The following is a 15,407-nucleotide window of genomic DNA, read 5'->3' on the forward strand; positions in this document are numbered from 1 at the left end:
GATGTCGTGACTTGTCATGGGAGCCTTCTGGGTCTGTTAGCCTTCTGGGTCTGTTAGATTTTGTGTTTGTGTGGTGTATTTGCTTGAAAGGTGGCGAGGGTTTCTGTGGGGATTGTGAGAGGCGTTTGTGGAGTTTTGGGTTTTAGGATTTGGATCTCTGGTGAGTTGCAACCGATCGAGAGTGATGGCCGAAAGTACTTCCAGAGCCATTCCTATGGAGGAAGCTGGAAGGAAAGCTGCTATTGCTTCAGGGATTGAGGATGTGAAGCAAGCCGCCGGTGCTTATCAGTTGCTGTTGGCCTGCCCCGCGGGCGTGCCTGCATCGTTGGTACTCAGCTCCTCCTGTTGTTGCCCTCTATCCGTTCCTCAGAACATGAAAACTCAAGTTAGGTTTGCTGGACAGATTCGATACATTATTTGTATATGTGGACTCTTCGGATCCTTACCTCGTGCAGGATGTAAGCATATTTTGTGGTTGGCATCCTTCTCCCTTTTGAAAATGGCGTAGCAATGGTTTGTCTTGAATTCCGAAGTCTTTGGTTTTCTACTTTGATCATTGCCACACTTAAGATTTCTGTTAGAGCAACACTTTAACCGCTCAATTCGCACGCCGCCATCAAGGCGCCACTTCTGTGGGCACGCTTCGAGCTTCTCTGTGTTGCCTCGAGGCCCAAGTTTGTGCTTCATTCTAACATTCTGCAAGCTGCTAATTGATGTGCTACATGTAAACCGATAGTGTCATAGTCAGGGTTCCTGCTATATTATAAAGATATAATGCCCACATATCTCAGGAATCTCTTACATTGCTGCTTTAGCATTTCCTGCTATCTTCTCCTGCACTTAAATTACACAATCCAGGTGTAAGTAGTCAAAGAATTTTTGTTCTTGCATTTCGTGAACGATCTTATTCTTAAGTTAATCAATGAAAAGTCAATGTCGGTTTTTATCGTAGCATACCTTGTGAACTCTACTGATATCGTTGGCTAATGTGTGCAGCTTGAAGTAGAGTTTAGTCCGGCGTATGATCGGCAACCCCACCCAGACAGCGCACTTGAAAATTCCATTGAGAAAGTATAGCTTCTTCACTTCGTGGCAATTTCAAACAGTATTTCCACCTTTGCATCAGACCTGGCTACTCAATGAATAAAAAGATCCCTTGCAGACAGTTCCATGAATGTGGACAATGAATGTGCTGGATGTTAGACGTAACCTCTTGTAGTATGCTCACAGCTCTTCAGCTATATACATTGGCTTTGACTGGCAACTTATGCCTAACTTTCAAGGTTGTCTTTTTTCTTTCTCCTTTTTGTGTTTGGTCTGTTTTTGGGGGGTTTTCCATTTCCAGTTGTTATTGACGGGTTGGCTGGCGGATTGGAATCAACAGATGTGGGAGGAACGACTCGCAGTTCAGCCTTCCTTTTTCAATGGCTCCAAATTCAGAGTAGGTTATTCCTCCTCCTGAGTAGCCTCTGAGTTCATATGCTAGTGTTGTTTCATTTAAGTAATCGTTTTTCTCTTCATCTATTTTATTATCTTCAGTAATAAAGGTGCGTAACTATAATGTTCTGATACATTCTACAGTACGGAGGCTATGAGATTCTTACGGGCAGCGAAGAAATGGCGTGGGCCACGAGTGCACGTCTGCATTTGGGCCTCACAGACTACAAGTAAGTGTGACCTAACAATATTTTTCTCAATATGTCTCAGTGTCCTTATTATTTACTGTTATCAGTAGTGTCTCAGGCTCAGTATGATGACGGGGAATGTATCGGGTTCTTGTTGCAGAACCTTTGTCGGAACTAATCTGTGCCCTCATTGGGAGCATTTCTTGGCCCCTGATGTAGGTGAGGGACCGCTCAGCATTGTTGCCATTAGTTGAAACCATTTGTCAAGAAGCTTAATGAGTTTATTACCTATCGAAATACTTAGCGGGCGTCCCTACGATCCATGTACTGAACATCAATGAAATGTGATTATATGTAGAGGACGCGGCCAGATGCAGACATACAGCTAGCCCTCTAGGAAATGGAGCTATCGTGAAGACTGCTGATCACAAAATTGTAGTCCTGCAACGCGGCTCTAATGTTGGTGAATTCCCCAACACCCTGGTTTTTCCAGGTGGACACTCTGAGGTTTGCAACTCTAACCTTGTAGTCAGGGTTTAAGTTTCAGGTACGTTGTCTCACCAGGTCATGTGATTTGTACGTCTAAGTTTTGTTCTGATGGGAAAACGATTTGGGATGAATTGAGCAGCCAGTGGAGATAGGAATTAAGGGCCATGTTGACAGCAATTCAGACACTGAAAAAAGAGCTTTAGAAGCAAAAGTTGCACGGGAAATGTTCGAGGGCATCACGCGTGAAGTGGTGGAAGAGACCGGCATACCTGCGTCATTTCTGGTGAACACTGGTCTTTTTTAATGAATCCAAGATGTCATATAGACTTTGATTGATTCCCATTACATGATTTGGTCCATCTTTGTTGCTCCTCCGAGGTTTTCGAGGTCTCGTCCTTTTCTTAAGTAGCGAGATATTTTTGTCAATCTATAACAGCTCTCAAAATGCTGTGCGGATCACACCTCGACCTCTCTGGCATCTGAATGGAAGAGCACTAAAGCATGAGTGCGAAACGAATTATTATCTGAATGTTTACTTTTGTGGTGCTGCAGAGTGAGCCACTATTCATTGGCATTTCTCGCCGTGTATTAAATGTGAGACCGACTGCCTTTTACTTTATCAAGTGCGCACTGTCGTCTTCTCAAGTTCAAGCGTATTATCTTCGTGCAGCAGATGGGTTTGAGTCGTCCCACCTTCTTTTGGTGCCTCAGGTACCTGCCTCTGTTAATCGAATATGTCTTTTCGTGGTAAAAGGCTCGCATGTGGGGTAGTGGCTAGATTGGGTTTGCTCCTATTGCAGGAAATGATGAGGGTTGCATTTTACCTTCCTAGACAGTCGCTGATGTCACTTGTGTCCTGAGGCACTGTATGTTTTGTCTTCCAGGATGAGTTGCTTCATGTAGCAAAGAAAATGCCGGGTTGTCATCACGGTGGTGCTGCACTTTACGATTTGGCAAGAAAGATTCTAGATTAATGGCAAATGGGCGTTCATCTCTGCCCTTTACTGATTGAAGGCAGTATCAGAGTATGTACGTAGAGCAACTTCAATTTAAAATTGACGGCCTAGTCCACTATTGTTCCAATTGTGAATCGGAGTTTCAATAATGTCCAATGTGCACTGCCTTTTGGTGTTTTGATACTTCAAAAGCTGATGACTTACTGCATGTGCACGACCTCTTCACTACCTTGCAAACAGTCCACCACTGGTGTGAAAGTGGACTACACGATGATAAGACGACATGATACAGAACAGGGCACATTGGTTCAGTAATTCTAGCACTGCAAGATACTCCCAGCACAACCCGACCCATATGTGTTCTTCAATGATACTAAATGCAAGTGTGCACATAACCACCGATCGACTGGTCAATTTTACGCAAGTAAAACCATCAACTAATTGCTGAACTGTTCAATACGATTAGCTCCACCCTCTAAAGCCTCAATCGAAGATAGTGGCTCCCGCAAGGATGAAGAGAAACAAACCAACGACAATGGGCAACACATGAATAGCACCTCAGAAAGAGATTCTAAAGGGCCTTGAAAACCAGCTATTGGGTTCGAGAGAATAGCGAAGATAGTTCTAAGTATCCATCACCTCGGAATCAAGACAAACAAGTGAAGGCGAATTGTCTCGATTGATCTGCTACACTCTTCTCCTGATCTGCAACCCTGCTGAAACGGGGAAGTGGTTTTCCGAACTGTAACGAATAGCTGCAAGTGCATGTAATGTCTGCCGATGACGACAACATAAGGGTTTAGGGTTTAGTCTTTGTTCGTGCCACAACTGTCCAAAAGTTATTTACCACGTTCTGAGTGGAGGACAATGATAAACAGATTTAGGGCAATTACGGCTCCACTAACGACAAGCAACAGGCGAGCGACACATACTCGCCTCTTCAAAACAAAATTCTCTGGAGTCTAAGGAACCCTGGCAACGAAGGGCGAAGATTATATCCGGAACTACCGACAGATTTCGATATCGCCACCAGATATTCTGTTTCGAGAAATTTGCAGACATTCGATGCCTGTCTAGTGCTAGCCCAAATCATAAAGTTGAAAGGAGGGCACTATCCACTACATACCAGTGGTTTACAGTGATGAACGAAAATCCTACAGGAAGACAGCTTTTCAATGCACAGGCAACACACATGTTTTTAGTTCATCGACTTCCTGACATTGGCCGCTACTCCATCTCCAACTCATTCAGTAGCACGTGAACAAGACAATAATACATTTTAGATACTACACAAATCTACAACCAAGGTTGCAAAGCCGAAGAGACAAGACAGAGATTTGATAGAGGGACTCGGGGAAACAAAGGAGTTTGAGCAAGGCCCAGGGTCGGAATACGGGATGATCCTCACCAGATGCTTCTCAACAAATAAATTACAATAATTTTACATCGACAAAACTCAGTGCATGAATTGGCCGAATCTTCAAATAAACTTCAATGCCTCTGATCGCATTTTAGGGCAAACATACTGCGGAGATACCTGCATCGACACTCGAAAGATAGGTGTGGAGATTATCTGGAGTAAGGTTGTTAATTCTACGTCAATGCCAAGACTCGAAATGGATTGTGGAGCGACGTTCGGAAGAGAGTCAAAATTTGATTGCCGGGGCTCGGTGTCTCAACTTCCGACCTTGAATGCGTCCACGAAGAGAGCGAACTCGAATCCGATCTTCCAGTAATTCACCAACTCGATTATGGGTTTGCCGCGTTCGCCGAGAAAAGCAGGCATGCGGTTGTACACAAGGTGACCGACACCCTCGATGATGGCAACCAGAATGCCAGCAGCAATGACATCCCAGTCCCCGGTCTGTCCTAAGATGGTGGCCAACGCATTGGCTGAGAAGAATCCGAATAGCAGGAGGAAGATCTTGGCTGGGAAGTTCCGCCGAACCGTGTTCCATCTCTGCAGAAGCTCCCGCCTGCGCACGGAGATAAGTCTTCCGAGACGCGTACTTCCAAGGCTGGAGGCGCCCTGATCCACGGGCTCGCCTGGATCTCCGCCGCTGGGAGTCGCGCTCGTGCTTAAGGTACCAGTTATAACCGGTCTGCGCCATATTTTCCTACATATACAATCGCCTAGTTCCTGAGATTGCGTGTATTCCTTGTGTTGAAATAAAATATGTGTAATCGCAAAATTTTGCAGCTGCAAGAAACTTGTCGACATCATGTGCCCGGGAAGATTAGGATTCGGGATAGGGGAACCCACCTCTTGCTCGGGGAAATTTTAGCCCACCGTGAGAGTCCTTGTCGTCCAAGCTGTTGCTGCTGCAGAGATGCGAACAGCAAACAAGGGCGAGCTTTCAAGCTGTTTGTCGATGCAATGCTGCGCGACGTCACGGATATGGAGGTGGTGGTGGGTAGCAGCCATGCTCTGGCTCCAGAGCCCACCATCCCTAACATGAATTAGCTACTTCCAGCTGAATGCCGAGAAAAATCTCATCATACCTACCGTTCTCACGAATTACACTCGGACAAGAGCTTCTCAAATATACCAATCCTGCAAAACAATTGTCAATCAAAAATTCCCAAACCCAACGTCAATTCTAACATAATCAATGGATTTTCGGCGAATCCTGCTGGAAGTACCGCTCAACTGGATGTGGTGGGGACGTGAGGCGGGAGTGTCGTCAATGGTGACCACCTGCGCTGCCACGGGCAACATTCTGTTCATCCGCTGAAAGACGTCGACATCGACGACGATGACGACGATTTGTGAGAAATTGCACATAACTCAATCTGGCGACGAAGACGACGAGGTCGATTGCAACGCTTGGAAGTATCTGACAATCCAGTGACGCAGGCTTCTTCCAACTTAAAGTTAATCCTATACTTTTGGCTGAGATCAGGGTGGGGTCTTTATCTCATTTGGTGGGGCTTCCCACTCTTGGTGGACTTGGGTAGATGTTCAGATATTCGTGCAAAAATCTGAAATGGCAGTCATGTCCTGCCATATTTGCACATCTTATCCACAAGCGGTTGGAGTGCGAACATTGCTCAGGATACCGTGCTGGTTTCGCTCTCTCTCCCCATGTTGCAAATTCCGGTGAAGAAGAGTTTCAGAGTGCGTTGGTCGTTGACAAGGAGGTGATTGTTAAGCATCGATTAATTCTGACAGGGTCGGATCCTCGTGTTGGAAACCTCTGCAGCACTTTTAGCGTTTGAAGAATTCTGGAAGATCTCTGTTGAAATAATGGCGGCTTTGTGTTGTTGCCCAACGGCAACTAGTACCAAAGTCGTGAGCCAGCAAATGCAAGCATATTTGCATTCCTCCTCGGTTGGTGGTCTAGGTTTTGCTCGTCTCCATCAGAGCAAAGTCTCCGGGTTGTCTACTGTTAGGATTGGCGCCCAATCCAGGGGGGGTGCATTAGTGGTGCGCATGGGCATCCGCGCCGTAGAGTCATTCGACGCAACTTTCCAGCTGACACCGGAGGTAATTTGGCATGCTAGAACTCGAAATTAATTCTCGTGAGCTTTGCCTTGAAATCTCGGACACAGCACAGCAACAACAATGTATCAACCTCAAGTGAGGCATTAGAATGTGATTCTTTGGTACATGATGCGTTTGTCGGATCAGCATCTGGTTTACCTTCTGTTCCCAATCAAGGGTGGTCTGATTCTAGCTGTGCATGAATAATTCGGAATGCCTCGGCCGCCGCTAAAATCCTGCAGCTCTTAGAAAAGACTGGCCTGAGATTTGCCTGAGACTGGCCTGAGACTGGCCTGAGCTAAATTTGTTCATTGGTGTCTCTTGCTCTCCTGTTGGGCGGCTTGTGCAAAATGGTATGGATTAGTCTTGACAAAAATAAGAGTCGCAGCTAGCCTCTGTATGATTTCGCATCTGCTTACAGCTCAATAGCATGTATTTTGAAGAATCAAAAAACCCTAATCTAACGTGGTCTCTTGATTGCAGAGTGACCAATTGCTGCGTTCGATGTTATCTTCTGAGTCGTTCATCAAATCGGTATTGCATATTACTCGCGAAGTTTTCACTGTCTCTTGATTAGGTCATCACATTCGGCACGCTTGCACTGGAATTGGCAGGATTTGTATTAGCCATCTCCGCGGATCCCTTGTTCCTTCCCTGAAACGTGTACGTCTTATGGTCACAACGACGCTTGTAATGTTCAGGTGGCTAGAGATTGCGCCCTGGGTGAGGATGCCATGCTTGAATTCTCAGGAGAGATATTCCAGCCTGTACCTTGGAGCCAGACCACGAAACACGGCATGCTTCCGGTATTGTATCGTTTCCAAGCCTTCGAGAACTCTCCTATTCTGCCAACCATCCACGCGAGTTGCGCTGATCAATCTTCTTAGGAGATTGAGCTAATTGATTGATGGATTTTTACAAATGCTTGGGCTCTAAACCATTCTAAATGTCCATGTATTCACAGGAGTTTGAGAAGTACCATCATGATAAAGAAAACTATGTGATAATCAACGTCCCCCCTCAAATCATGTTTAAGTCTAAGGTATGGATGGGTATCTAAAAAAAAAGCACAGCTGACACACCCTCCGTTGAACCTTAGAATTTTGCTTCTCTGCATTTAGTGCTGCCAATTGATTCAGCAATCAACAGGAAACACATGAATACTTGCACCAAGTTTGTCAATCTCTTTCAAGTCCAAATTGGGTTATGCTTAGTAAGATCCAAAGCATAATTCAGTCAAATCTCGTGGTGCCCTGATGTGTATGCAGATATTCAAGCCATCCAGGCTGTGTGCGATCTTCAAGAAGTCGTCACCCTCTACTTAAGAAAGAAGTCTTGGGGAAATTATGCCCTCCTGTGAGAGGCGTTGAGTGGAATGCTGCCACCGTACTTTGGATCTTGCTGCATTTTACTTCAACGTTCGAATACCGTTTCTTGCAGGATAGGTCTTAGGACAGGTACTTGAAGGATTGGTTGAGGAGTCTCATCCACTGCATGAAGCCAGCCGAATTGCGGAATGACAGCAGCGTACTTTAGCCCCCCTAAGTGTAGCCTCAACTACTACCGTTCGTCTTCCTTGCCTAATTCATATAGTGCACTGGCTTAACATCAACTTAACCCTTAAACCACCGTGGAGGTTCCGCGTTAAAACATGCTTCTGTAAACTGTGCATGGATTCTGACTGACATCAAGACTTTGTCCCTCAGAATGTAGCATGCCGTGTTGTTGCCAGGAAACCATATCCTAGAATGACGATACTTCTGTACTTGGAATGGAACATGGTCTGTTGTTAGTTTATCAATCAGAGAGAGTGTACATCCCAGTACATGGCAGAAAGAAGTATTGCTAACCGCATGGATTGCACAATGTCATGCTGGGTACCTACATGGTTGGAAGAAGAGACTGGAATCGGTGAAGCATTTTTTTCATTTTTTCATTTGACAAGAAGCAGCTGCTTTCTTTTTTCTCTTTTCTCTTTTTTTTTTTTTTTTTTTTTTTTTGTTCTTTTGAAGACTATGCTTGTAAGGTCATGAATGAGTGTTCTGGTGGAAATGAATGATAAGTGGTCGTTCGTAAGGCAAATCCATAGACTAGAGGAGGGTCAAGTTTTTGCTTTCGTTTACGCCGTTGTGCACATGAGATCTTTTACCTTCTGTAAAATTTGTCAGAACCCAATTTCCAAATGTACCTGTGCAGAAGTCTGCAATCATGTGCAGTAAAATAGTTGTAGTTGATTCATGGTGATTGAATTGCACAGAACAAGTACCCAGATATTGTTACCAACTACAATCAACGTTTAGACAGTGTGAAGTACACTTAAACTGAAACCATTTTTTTTCAGTTTTGGTTGTAGAGTTGTTGCGTCTTTCTGTATCACATGATAACATTTTTTATCTGCAATATCATCACGTAACTTTTGGTGCTCAATGTCAATCAGTATATGCGTGTGTGTATTATACATATACGTATATAATCTTTGGTGGCAAATGTAGAAACTGCTAATGCACAACAATTTTCTCTAGGTACATTATGGAAATGGTCGACTATGTTGAATTTCATGTTCAAGCACTGGTTAATGGATTTGGAGTACAATCATAACGAAACGCTACATTTCACGAAATGCCATGCATATTTGAAATATATCACAGTGGTTTTAAAAAGGAACAATTGTCTTAAACTATGAAAATATTTTGTTCAATAAACAAACAGAGTTCAAATATTTTCTACGATAACATTATCTTTCTTGTTTGATACACTCAGCTGAGTATTTGTTTTAAAAGGGCAAAAATAAAATAAAACAAAGTCCTGATTGATCATTCCAAGAATTTGGACAATTCAATTAATTAAACATTTATAAATTTAGTTCTGTTTACTTATTGGAAGAGAAGAAGAAATTAATAAGTAGTCTTAAGATATGCCTCTACAATCTAATTCAAGTATGTTGTGCATTTGCAATTTAATTTTTTATAGCTCTAAAATCTGGTATCAAAAGAGAAAATACAGATTGGGATATAATGTATTTCTAGAATTCCCTTCTAATTGATTGTGTTGTTACAGGTTGAGGATGGAAAAACATAAACAAAAACAGTATACAAGTGCATAGCTAAAACAACAACAACAACTGATTTAAATTTAAAGAAAATAAAAAAAGTAATAGATCCTCTTCAAAAAATTCACTTTCTTTGAAACATGGCCACTGGTGTTGCCAAGGGCCAACCAGGTTGACCCAACCTCAGAAAGAGCCCCATTGCAGCATGATCATTAGCACAGGCCAACCTTGGCAGAATGGATTGTTTTTCCAATAGCTTGCTGTGGAAACAACTCTCTCATACCAAGGTTGAGGTTTGGAATGGGGCCCTTGCAGAGCCAATGTAAGGCAAGCAATTGGCACCAGGCCTAGCTTCTACAGGCCACATGGCAAGGTAGTCAATAGAAGCCACTTTTATCTCCTTTTATCCTACGAGGGGGCTTCTCAAAAGGAGTGGGGGACTTGGGAGCTAGTGTGGGGCAGACAAGTAGATGCTGGGCATGGCTATTGCTCTAAAGAAAGAGTTTTTTTGAAGGCATTCTCTGTCGTGGGAACTGCACTGCACTAGGGCCACCTTAGCCAACGCACCATGCAACCACAACATCCACTCATCTGCCATTCCCATTGGCCTCAACAAGTGGTGATGCTCTTATTCTTTAAGGGATAGTATGTGGTTCTATTTTCTGGTTGTTTTGCTAATGGAATGTTCACATTATTAGTAAACTTTCTGAACCCTTGTTTTCTTCTAAAAACGTTGCTCATTATTCTCTATGTGCCTCACAAAATCCGAATTACAAACAGAAAAATATGACAAATTTGGAATAAAGACCAGTAAGTTCGACCTCATAGAAAAACAGAGGATGGAGGAGAAAAAAACATCGCGGTGGTCTTGTCCTGTCCGATCTCCTCCCAGAGCCATGACGCGACGGAGAACGCCTGCATTCACTGCGCCTGCAAGCGGAGTGAAGAACCGGCTAGCTAACAATTCGACAGGCAAAGCCACAGACAATTGGGTGCAGGGCTCAGGAGAGACCATGGATGAATACGGCGACGACTTGCGGTCTTCGGCTCTCAATCTCTCTCTCTCTCTCTCTCTCTCAAAGTAACCAATTGTGTGTGTGTGTGTGTGGATGTGCGAGTGTAAGTGTGTGTAGGTGGTGTCGTACCCGCCCTCTGCCAGAGCAGTCATTTACGACCCCCACACATGGTGGCCACCACTTCCTGCGCTACTGACCGCTAGCCTCTCACTCAGGTCAGAGAGTACCACCGCCTTCAGTTCGCCTTCAATGGCAAACAGCTCGGCACTGTCCCTCTTCCCCCCACCCCCCGTCCTGCCGTGCCCACTCTACCCCATCGAAAACGGTTGCAGCCGCGACTCGGACCATGACTGACTAAGCGACGACGCTCTGGTGTGTCTCGCGATTTCAGTATTTCTGTGCCAGTGGCAGATCCTGCGAAGCTCCGCGACGAAAACTCTGCTGTTGCTTTTCTCTGGCTCTGGCTATCTGCTGCCGCTGCTGCAACCCCATCCTCACCAGCTAGTGAACTCAGCCCTTCACAGAGATTGCATTTGGAACAAAAGCATATTCATTGTGGCAGTAGTTTTCCGAGGGTTTTAGGATTAGGGTTTTAGGAGTAGGGTTAGGGTTAACTCCGCCATGCTTAGGGTTCTCAATGTATTATTTTGCCTGCCTCGTTTTTTGTTGAGAACTACTCACTGTCCAAAACCTTTCTTCGCATTTGCTTCTATCCTCCCCACCAGGCCATGCATTGGTCTTGGAGGTTCATCTTGTGGAAAATCCTAATCGAAGTTTCTTAAAAATACATATATATATATATATATATATATATATGTTTTTTATAAAAAAGCTTACTCGGATATCTTCAACTTTTTTATCATCTGATTGCAATATTTTTAAATAATGATATATTTATACACTAATACACACAGACAACTATATCTTTATGCTAACATTACACCTTTGAAATTCTTAAATCACTCGCTTTACACGAGAATCTGCACATTGAAAACAAAAATATATATATAATAAAAGAAAATCGTGACCATCAAAAGACGCTTACCAAAAATATAACCATCGCGAAATAGTAGTGCGAATGTTACATTCTAGAATGCATTTAAAGAAGATAGAACCACTATTTTTTTATTTTAAAAATCAAGAACCTGATTTGATACCTGTAGTCCACAGAAATAAAACAAACAAGTAAATAAACAAATGAATGCGAATCGATAGGTCGTTCTGTCTTGCGAGTGACCATCACCTACAGCGATCCAGGCATTGAACCGTCCTGCAATGAAATTGGTGCAAGTCACCATGACAATCATGAAACAATGCAACGAAATAAATATTCACTCATTAAAACCGAGTTTATGTTCAGACCAGGAGTCCATGTAGGAACGCAAGTACTTGAGGGGGCAGCTGACTGGACGCTGAGGTGTCAGTCCAGCTAGGCGATTGATGGCTGCCAACTGGACACCGGTTGCCAGGTGTCCGTTCTCCGCCATAAGTCATTGATGGCTGAACGCAGATTGATTCAATGATCCCATTGCTTCCCCAGAGGCGCTCTCTGCCATCCCCTGGCCGGGCCATCAATTCCCATCAACCCAACCGATCGCCGCCCAAAGGTAGAAGATACAGCAAAAATTCAAACTGCCCAGTCTCCCAAACCCGCGCCTCCTCCCCATTATGACCTCTGTGAAGGCCATTACGCCCGCGTAAGACGCCATAAAATGGGGCACAAATTGGTGGACCCCCACAAACCATCTCAAGGAGTAGAAAAAGATTATGTGGATGTAAGAATTTTGCAAAGAGCTTCATGAACCCCAAGTATTCACTGTTCTATCTATTAAGGTACTTGACCCGTTGTCAATCCCCCATTTCTCACCTACAGAGTGGGGTATTTCTGTGAGTCCGGTGACTTATTGTGGACCAAGTTTGACATTTTTTGGTTGAAAACAAGTCAGGGGCTGGTTAAGTTTAAATTATTTTAGGTCATTAAAAAGTGTCGCAAGATAAAGTGGGTGTTCTTTGATATAGGTGGCAGTTATTGATTGGTTGAGGTAGAATAATAGCACAATTATGAGCCACACTTCTTGGTTTTGTAAAAGTAAAATATTTGGTTTTTAACCCATCATTGGTCGGAATTAGGTTGACTTATGTGTTGGAAATGGATCAAAGAGAATCTTCAACCAAAACATCGATATAAATTCTGTTTTTGGGCCAAATTGTGTGTAAACACTTGAAGGCCTCCTGATTTCTATTTTCCTACACGAGGATAGTTCTTTCCCATTTTTATACTTACTGGATATGTATTAAAATGCTTAAGTTATTGGAAATTACATGGTTGCGGCACAGGGCACAAAGTGAAATGACCACCATAATGTGCATTATTATGCAGAGTGTGAGTGTGAAATGGGATTCATTGCACAATGGGGGGGGGGGGAGTAACGAACAAGTTCCCATAGCTACGTTCCCAGAGCTCAGGGCGGTGTCAGTCAGTCGCCGTGATGGAGTGTGTGTGTTCCAGCTCGCTGGGGCTGCTGCATCATCCCTCGAGACGGCGTCTTCACGGAGGGGACGGATTCAAGAGCTCATGGGGTCTTAATGGTGCCGTCCCTGCGGCTCTGTGTGTTGCTTCCCTCCGACCCGCTTGGCGTTAGCGAATGCTGAAAGCGTCTATTAATGTAGTCACCTGCTATCAGCTGGTATTTAGCTACACCCGTCGTCACTGCACAACAGTCCTTCGTGTAACGTTGCTGTGGTGGCCGATCAGAGTGGCGGAGGCGCTGCAGTTTATCTCGACGCGGAAGTGAGATAGTCCCAAGCATGGCGCCCGGACGTGAAGCTGCCTTTGTGCTCGCCTTGAGTCTCTTCGTCGCAGTCGCTGCTGCGGCTCGACTGGTACTGGATACATTGTGACTTATTAGCTGTGTCTTTGCTTTTGTTTGTTTATTTATTACTTCTCTTTCTTTGTGCAATTGAATTGGAGTTGAATTGTGTTGTATGCCCAGGTTTGTTTTGATCGTTGTAGATTGTTTGCTCATTAGGCCCCCGAGAAGTTTGGCGAAGAGAAGACGTACGCTCCCCCGTATGGTGGAACTCCTTCAGGCAGCAGCCCAACGACGCCTGATGTTCCTTACAGTCCCACTCCGGCGGTTCCTTCTAATGACAGCCCTACAGTTCCTGCAGTCCCGGATGTTCCTTATACACCACCTTACACTCCGACCACGCCATACACTCCGGACCCTTCTGCTCCAACCACACCATCTACTCCCACTCCGTCTACTCCCGGCACTTGCTCGTAAGTATGCGTGGACTAAAGAATTTAACTTGAGTGTGGATGCATTGCAGTGGCCTCTGACGCTGTTTGGCTGATTCTGCGGAAGTTGCAGTCTGACCGGTGTGACTTGTGTCCAGGTGGTGGTCGTCCAACACTTCGAGCTTCCCCGACGTCATCAGCATCTTCACTACTATCCTGGACTTATTCGGCACTCTGTCTGGCAGTGGTAGTAGCCCTCTATCCTCTATCACAAGCATATTTGGTAACTCGATGACCATCCAGCAGGGCTTGACAAGCACTAGGAACGACGGGTACGGTGCTCTGCTTCGCCAGGGGTCTGCTGCCATCCTCAACTCGTACACACGCCGTGACTACGCATACTCGCCGTTCCAAGTGAAGCTCCAGTTCCGCAATGCGCTTGGAAGTCAGCAACAGGCGTTCCAAATGGCATCTCTGTTTGAGAATGCCAACCTCGCCATGGGCAGGCGTCAGTAGTGCGGTCTCACCACAAGAGTCAAGAGGATCTCTGTGTTCGTGCTAATGCTGTGTATTATTTTGCTGCAAGTATTCAATTTATTAATCAGGTCTCGACTTCTTCGCTGTGTCTTGGAAGTAGTAGATTGAAGCATCTGTTATGTGCGTAGTGCCCTGCATCGAAAAGAGATATGTGAACCCCTGTCATTACTACACAGGGCGTTGCGACAATTTACTGTCGCGCACCACGCAGTTAACATTATCGATACCGGTTTCACGAGGTTTTTTGAACACATTTTTTTCAGTGTACCGTCTAGGATGCATGCATGCGCTTATATGGATTGGTGGGTGATTTAGTCAAAGGTTTTCCGCGTCGTTGGAGTTCTGAAATCACGGAGCATATAGACATGCATGGTATATCTTATTTGATGTTGACGCAGTGGTTCATCACATTTAGACCGGCTGTTTAACATTGAGTGGTAGTTGATCTTGTTAGTACATTTACGTACTTGTTCGATTACGATCTTTTCTCCTGATGTTCGAATCTAATAGTTATCACTTTTTAAATGATTTTGGAAGGTATTATTACTTTAAAATGGCAAAATCCATTGTCATGTATTTACTTATTAGCGCATCTGAAAATTGTATGCAAAACTCCAAGCCGAAGTATATGATTTAATTCTGATCATTTAAGATTCACCAACATAGAAATCTGCAGAGTATCGTGAAAACGTACATGTCATGAATGTACATACATTAAATATATCTTATTCAACTGTAGTTACACCTTTCCTGATAGAAAACAATTTATTTTGAAAATGTAATGCAGTTGGTTAAATGCTCAACGTATTAGTACAGCTGTTATTCTGCCTATACTTAAAGACTATACATAAAACTGCAGATAAGTTTAGAAAGTTTTACTCAAATGTGACTTTTTGTTTTCAATGCACTAACCACTCGCTTACTGCTACGCAAACAAATCTTGGTTCAAGTGGACGCACCTTTACAATGATAATAATTAGTAAAATTATATGTATACTACTTGTAACTTC

The 15,407-nt window shown here is 44.0% G+C and overlaps 4 protein-coding genes and 1 long non-coding RNA gene across 5 annotated transcripts; 4 read left to right on the plus strand and 1 right to left on the minus strand.

Moving 5' to 3' along the window:
• The first annotated feature begins 69 nt into the window (after window positions 1–69).
• Window positions 70–3,204, plus strand: LOC112288535 (nudix hydrolase 9). The gene is made up of 9 exons (XM_024532795.3): window positions 70–328; window positions 997–1,071; window positions 1,385–1,441; window positions 1,582–1,667; window positions 1,786–1,844; window positions 1,984–2,132; window positions 2,254–2,397; window positions 2,667–2,825; window positions 2,999–3,204. Exons 1-9 carry the CDS (start codon window positions 185–187, stop codon window positions 3,086–3,088), a joined length of 963 nt encoding a protein of 320 aa, XP_024388563.1. The 5' UTR covers window positions 70–184; the 3' UTR covers window positions 3,089–3,204.
• A 1,216-nt stretch (window positions 3,205–4,420) lies between these two features.
• Window positions 4,421–6,021, minus strand: LOC112288536 (ycf20-like protein). The gene is made up of 2 exons (XM_024532796.2): window positions 5,334–6,021; window positions 4,421–5,187 (listed from the first exon to the last, which is right to left on the minus strand). The coding sequence occupies exons 1-2, from the start codon at window positions 5,525–5,527 to the stop codon at window positions 4,746–4,748; spliced, it is 636 nt and encodes a 211-aa protein (XP_024388564.1). The 5' UTR covers window positions 5,528–6,021; the 3' UTR covers window positions 4,421–4,745.
• A 136-nt stretch (window positions 6,022–6,157) lies between these two features.
• Window positions 6,158–8,490, plus strand: LOC112288538 (uncharacterized). The gene is made up of 5 exons (XM_024532797.3): window positions 6,158–6,557; window positions 7,038–7,088; window positions 7,256–7,360; window positions 7,519–7,596; window positions 7,823–8,490. The coding sequence occupies exons 1-5, from the start codon at window positions 6,318–6,320 to the stop codon at window positions 7,877–7,879; spliced, it is 531 nt and encodes a 176-aa protein (XP_024388565.1). The 5' UTR covers window positions 6,158–6,317; the 3' UTR covers window positions 7,880–8,490.
• Window positions 8,491–9,863: 1,373 nt separating this feature from the next.
• LOC112288395 (uncharacterized) lies at window positions 9,864–10,913 on the plus strand. Its single transcript, XR_002971546.3, has 2 exons — window positions 9,864–10,222; window positions 10,384–10,913. It is a non-coding gene; the product is annotated as an uncharacterized LOC112288395 (long non-coding RNA).
• A 2,437-nt stretch (window positions 10,914–13,350) lies between these two features.
• LOC112288187 (uncharacterized) lies at window positions 13,351–14,650 on the plus strand. The gene is made up of 3 exons (XM_024532117.3): window positions 13,351–13,502; window positions 13,649–13,902; window positions 14,019–14,650. The coding sequence occupies exons 1-3, from the start codon at window positions 13,428–13,430 to the stop codon at window positions 14,374–14,376; spliced, it is 687 nt and encodes a 228-aa protein (XP_024387885.1). The 5' UTR covers window positions 13,351–13,427; the 3' UTR covers window positions 14,377–14,650.
• Window positions 14,651–15,407: the final 757 nt, after the last annotated feature.

This window comes from Physcomitrium patens, chromosome 11 (assembly GCF_059467195.1).
Source record: "Physcomitrium patens ecotype Gransden chromosome 11, ASM5946719v1, whole genome shotgun sequence".
Classification (NCBI taxonomy): Eukaryota; Viridiplantae; Streptophyta; class Bryopsida; order Funariales; family Funariaceae; genus Physcomitrium; species Physcomitrium patens.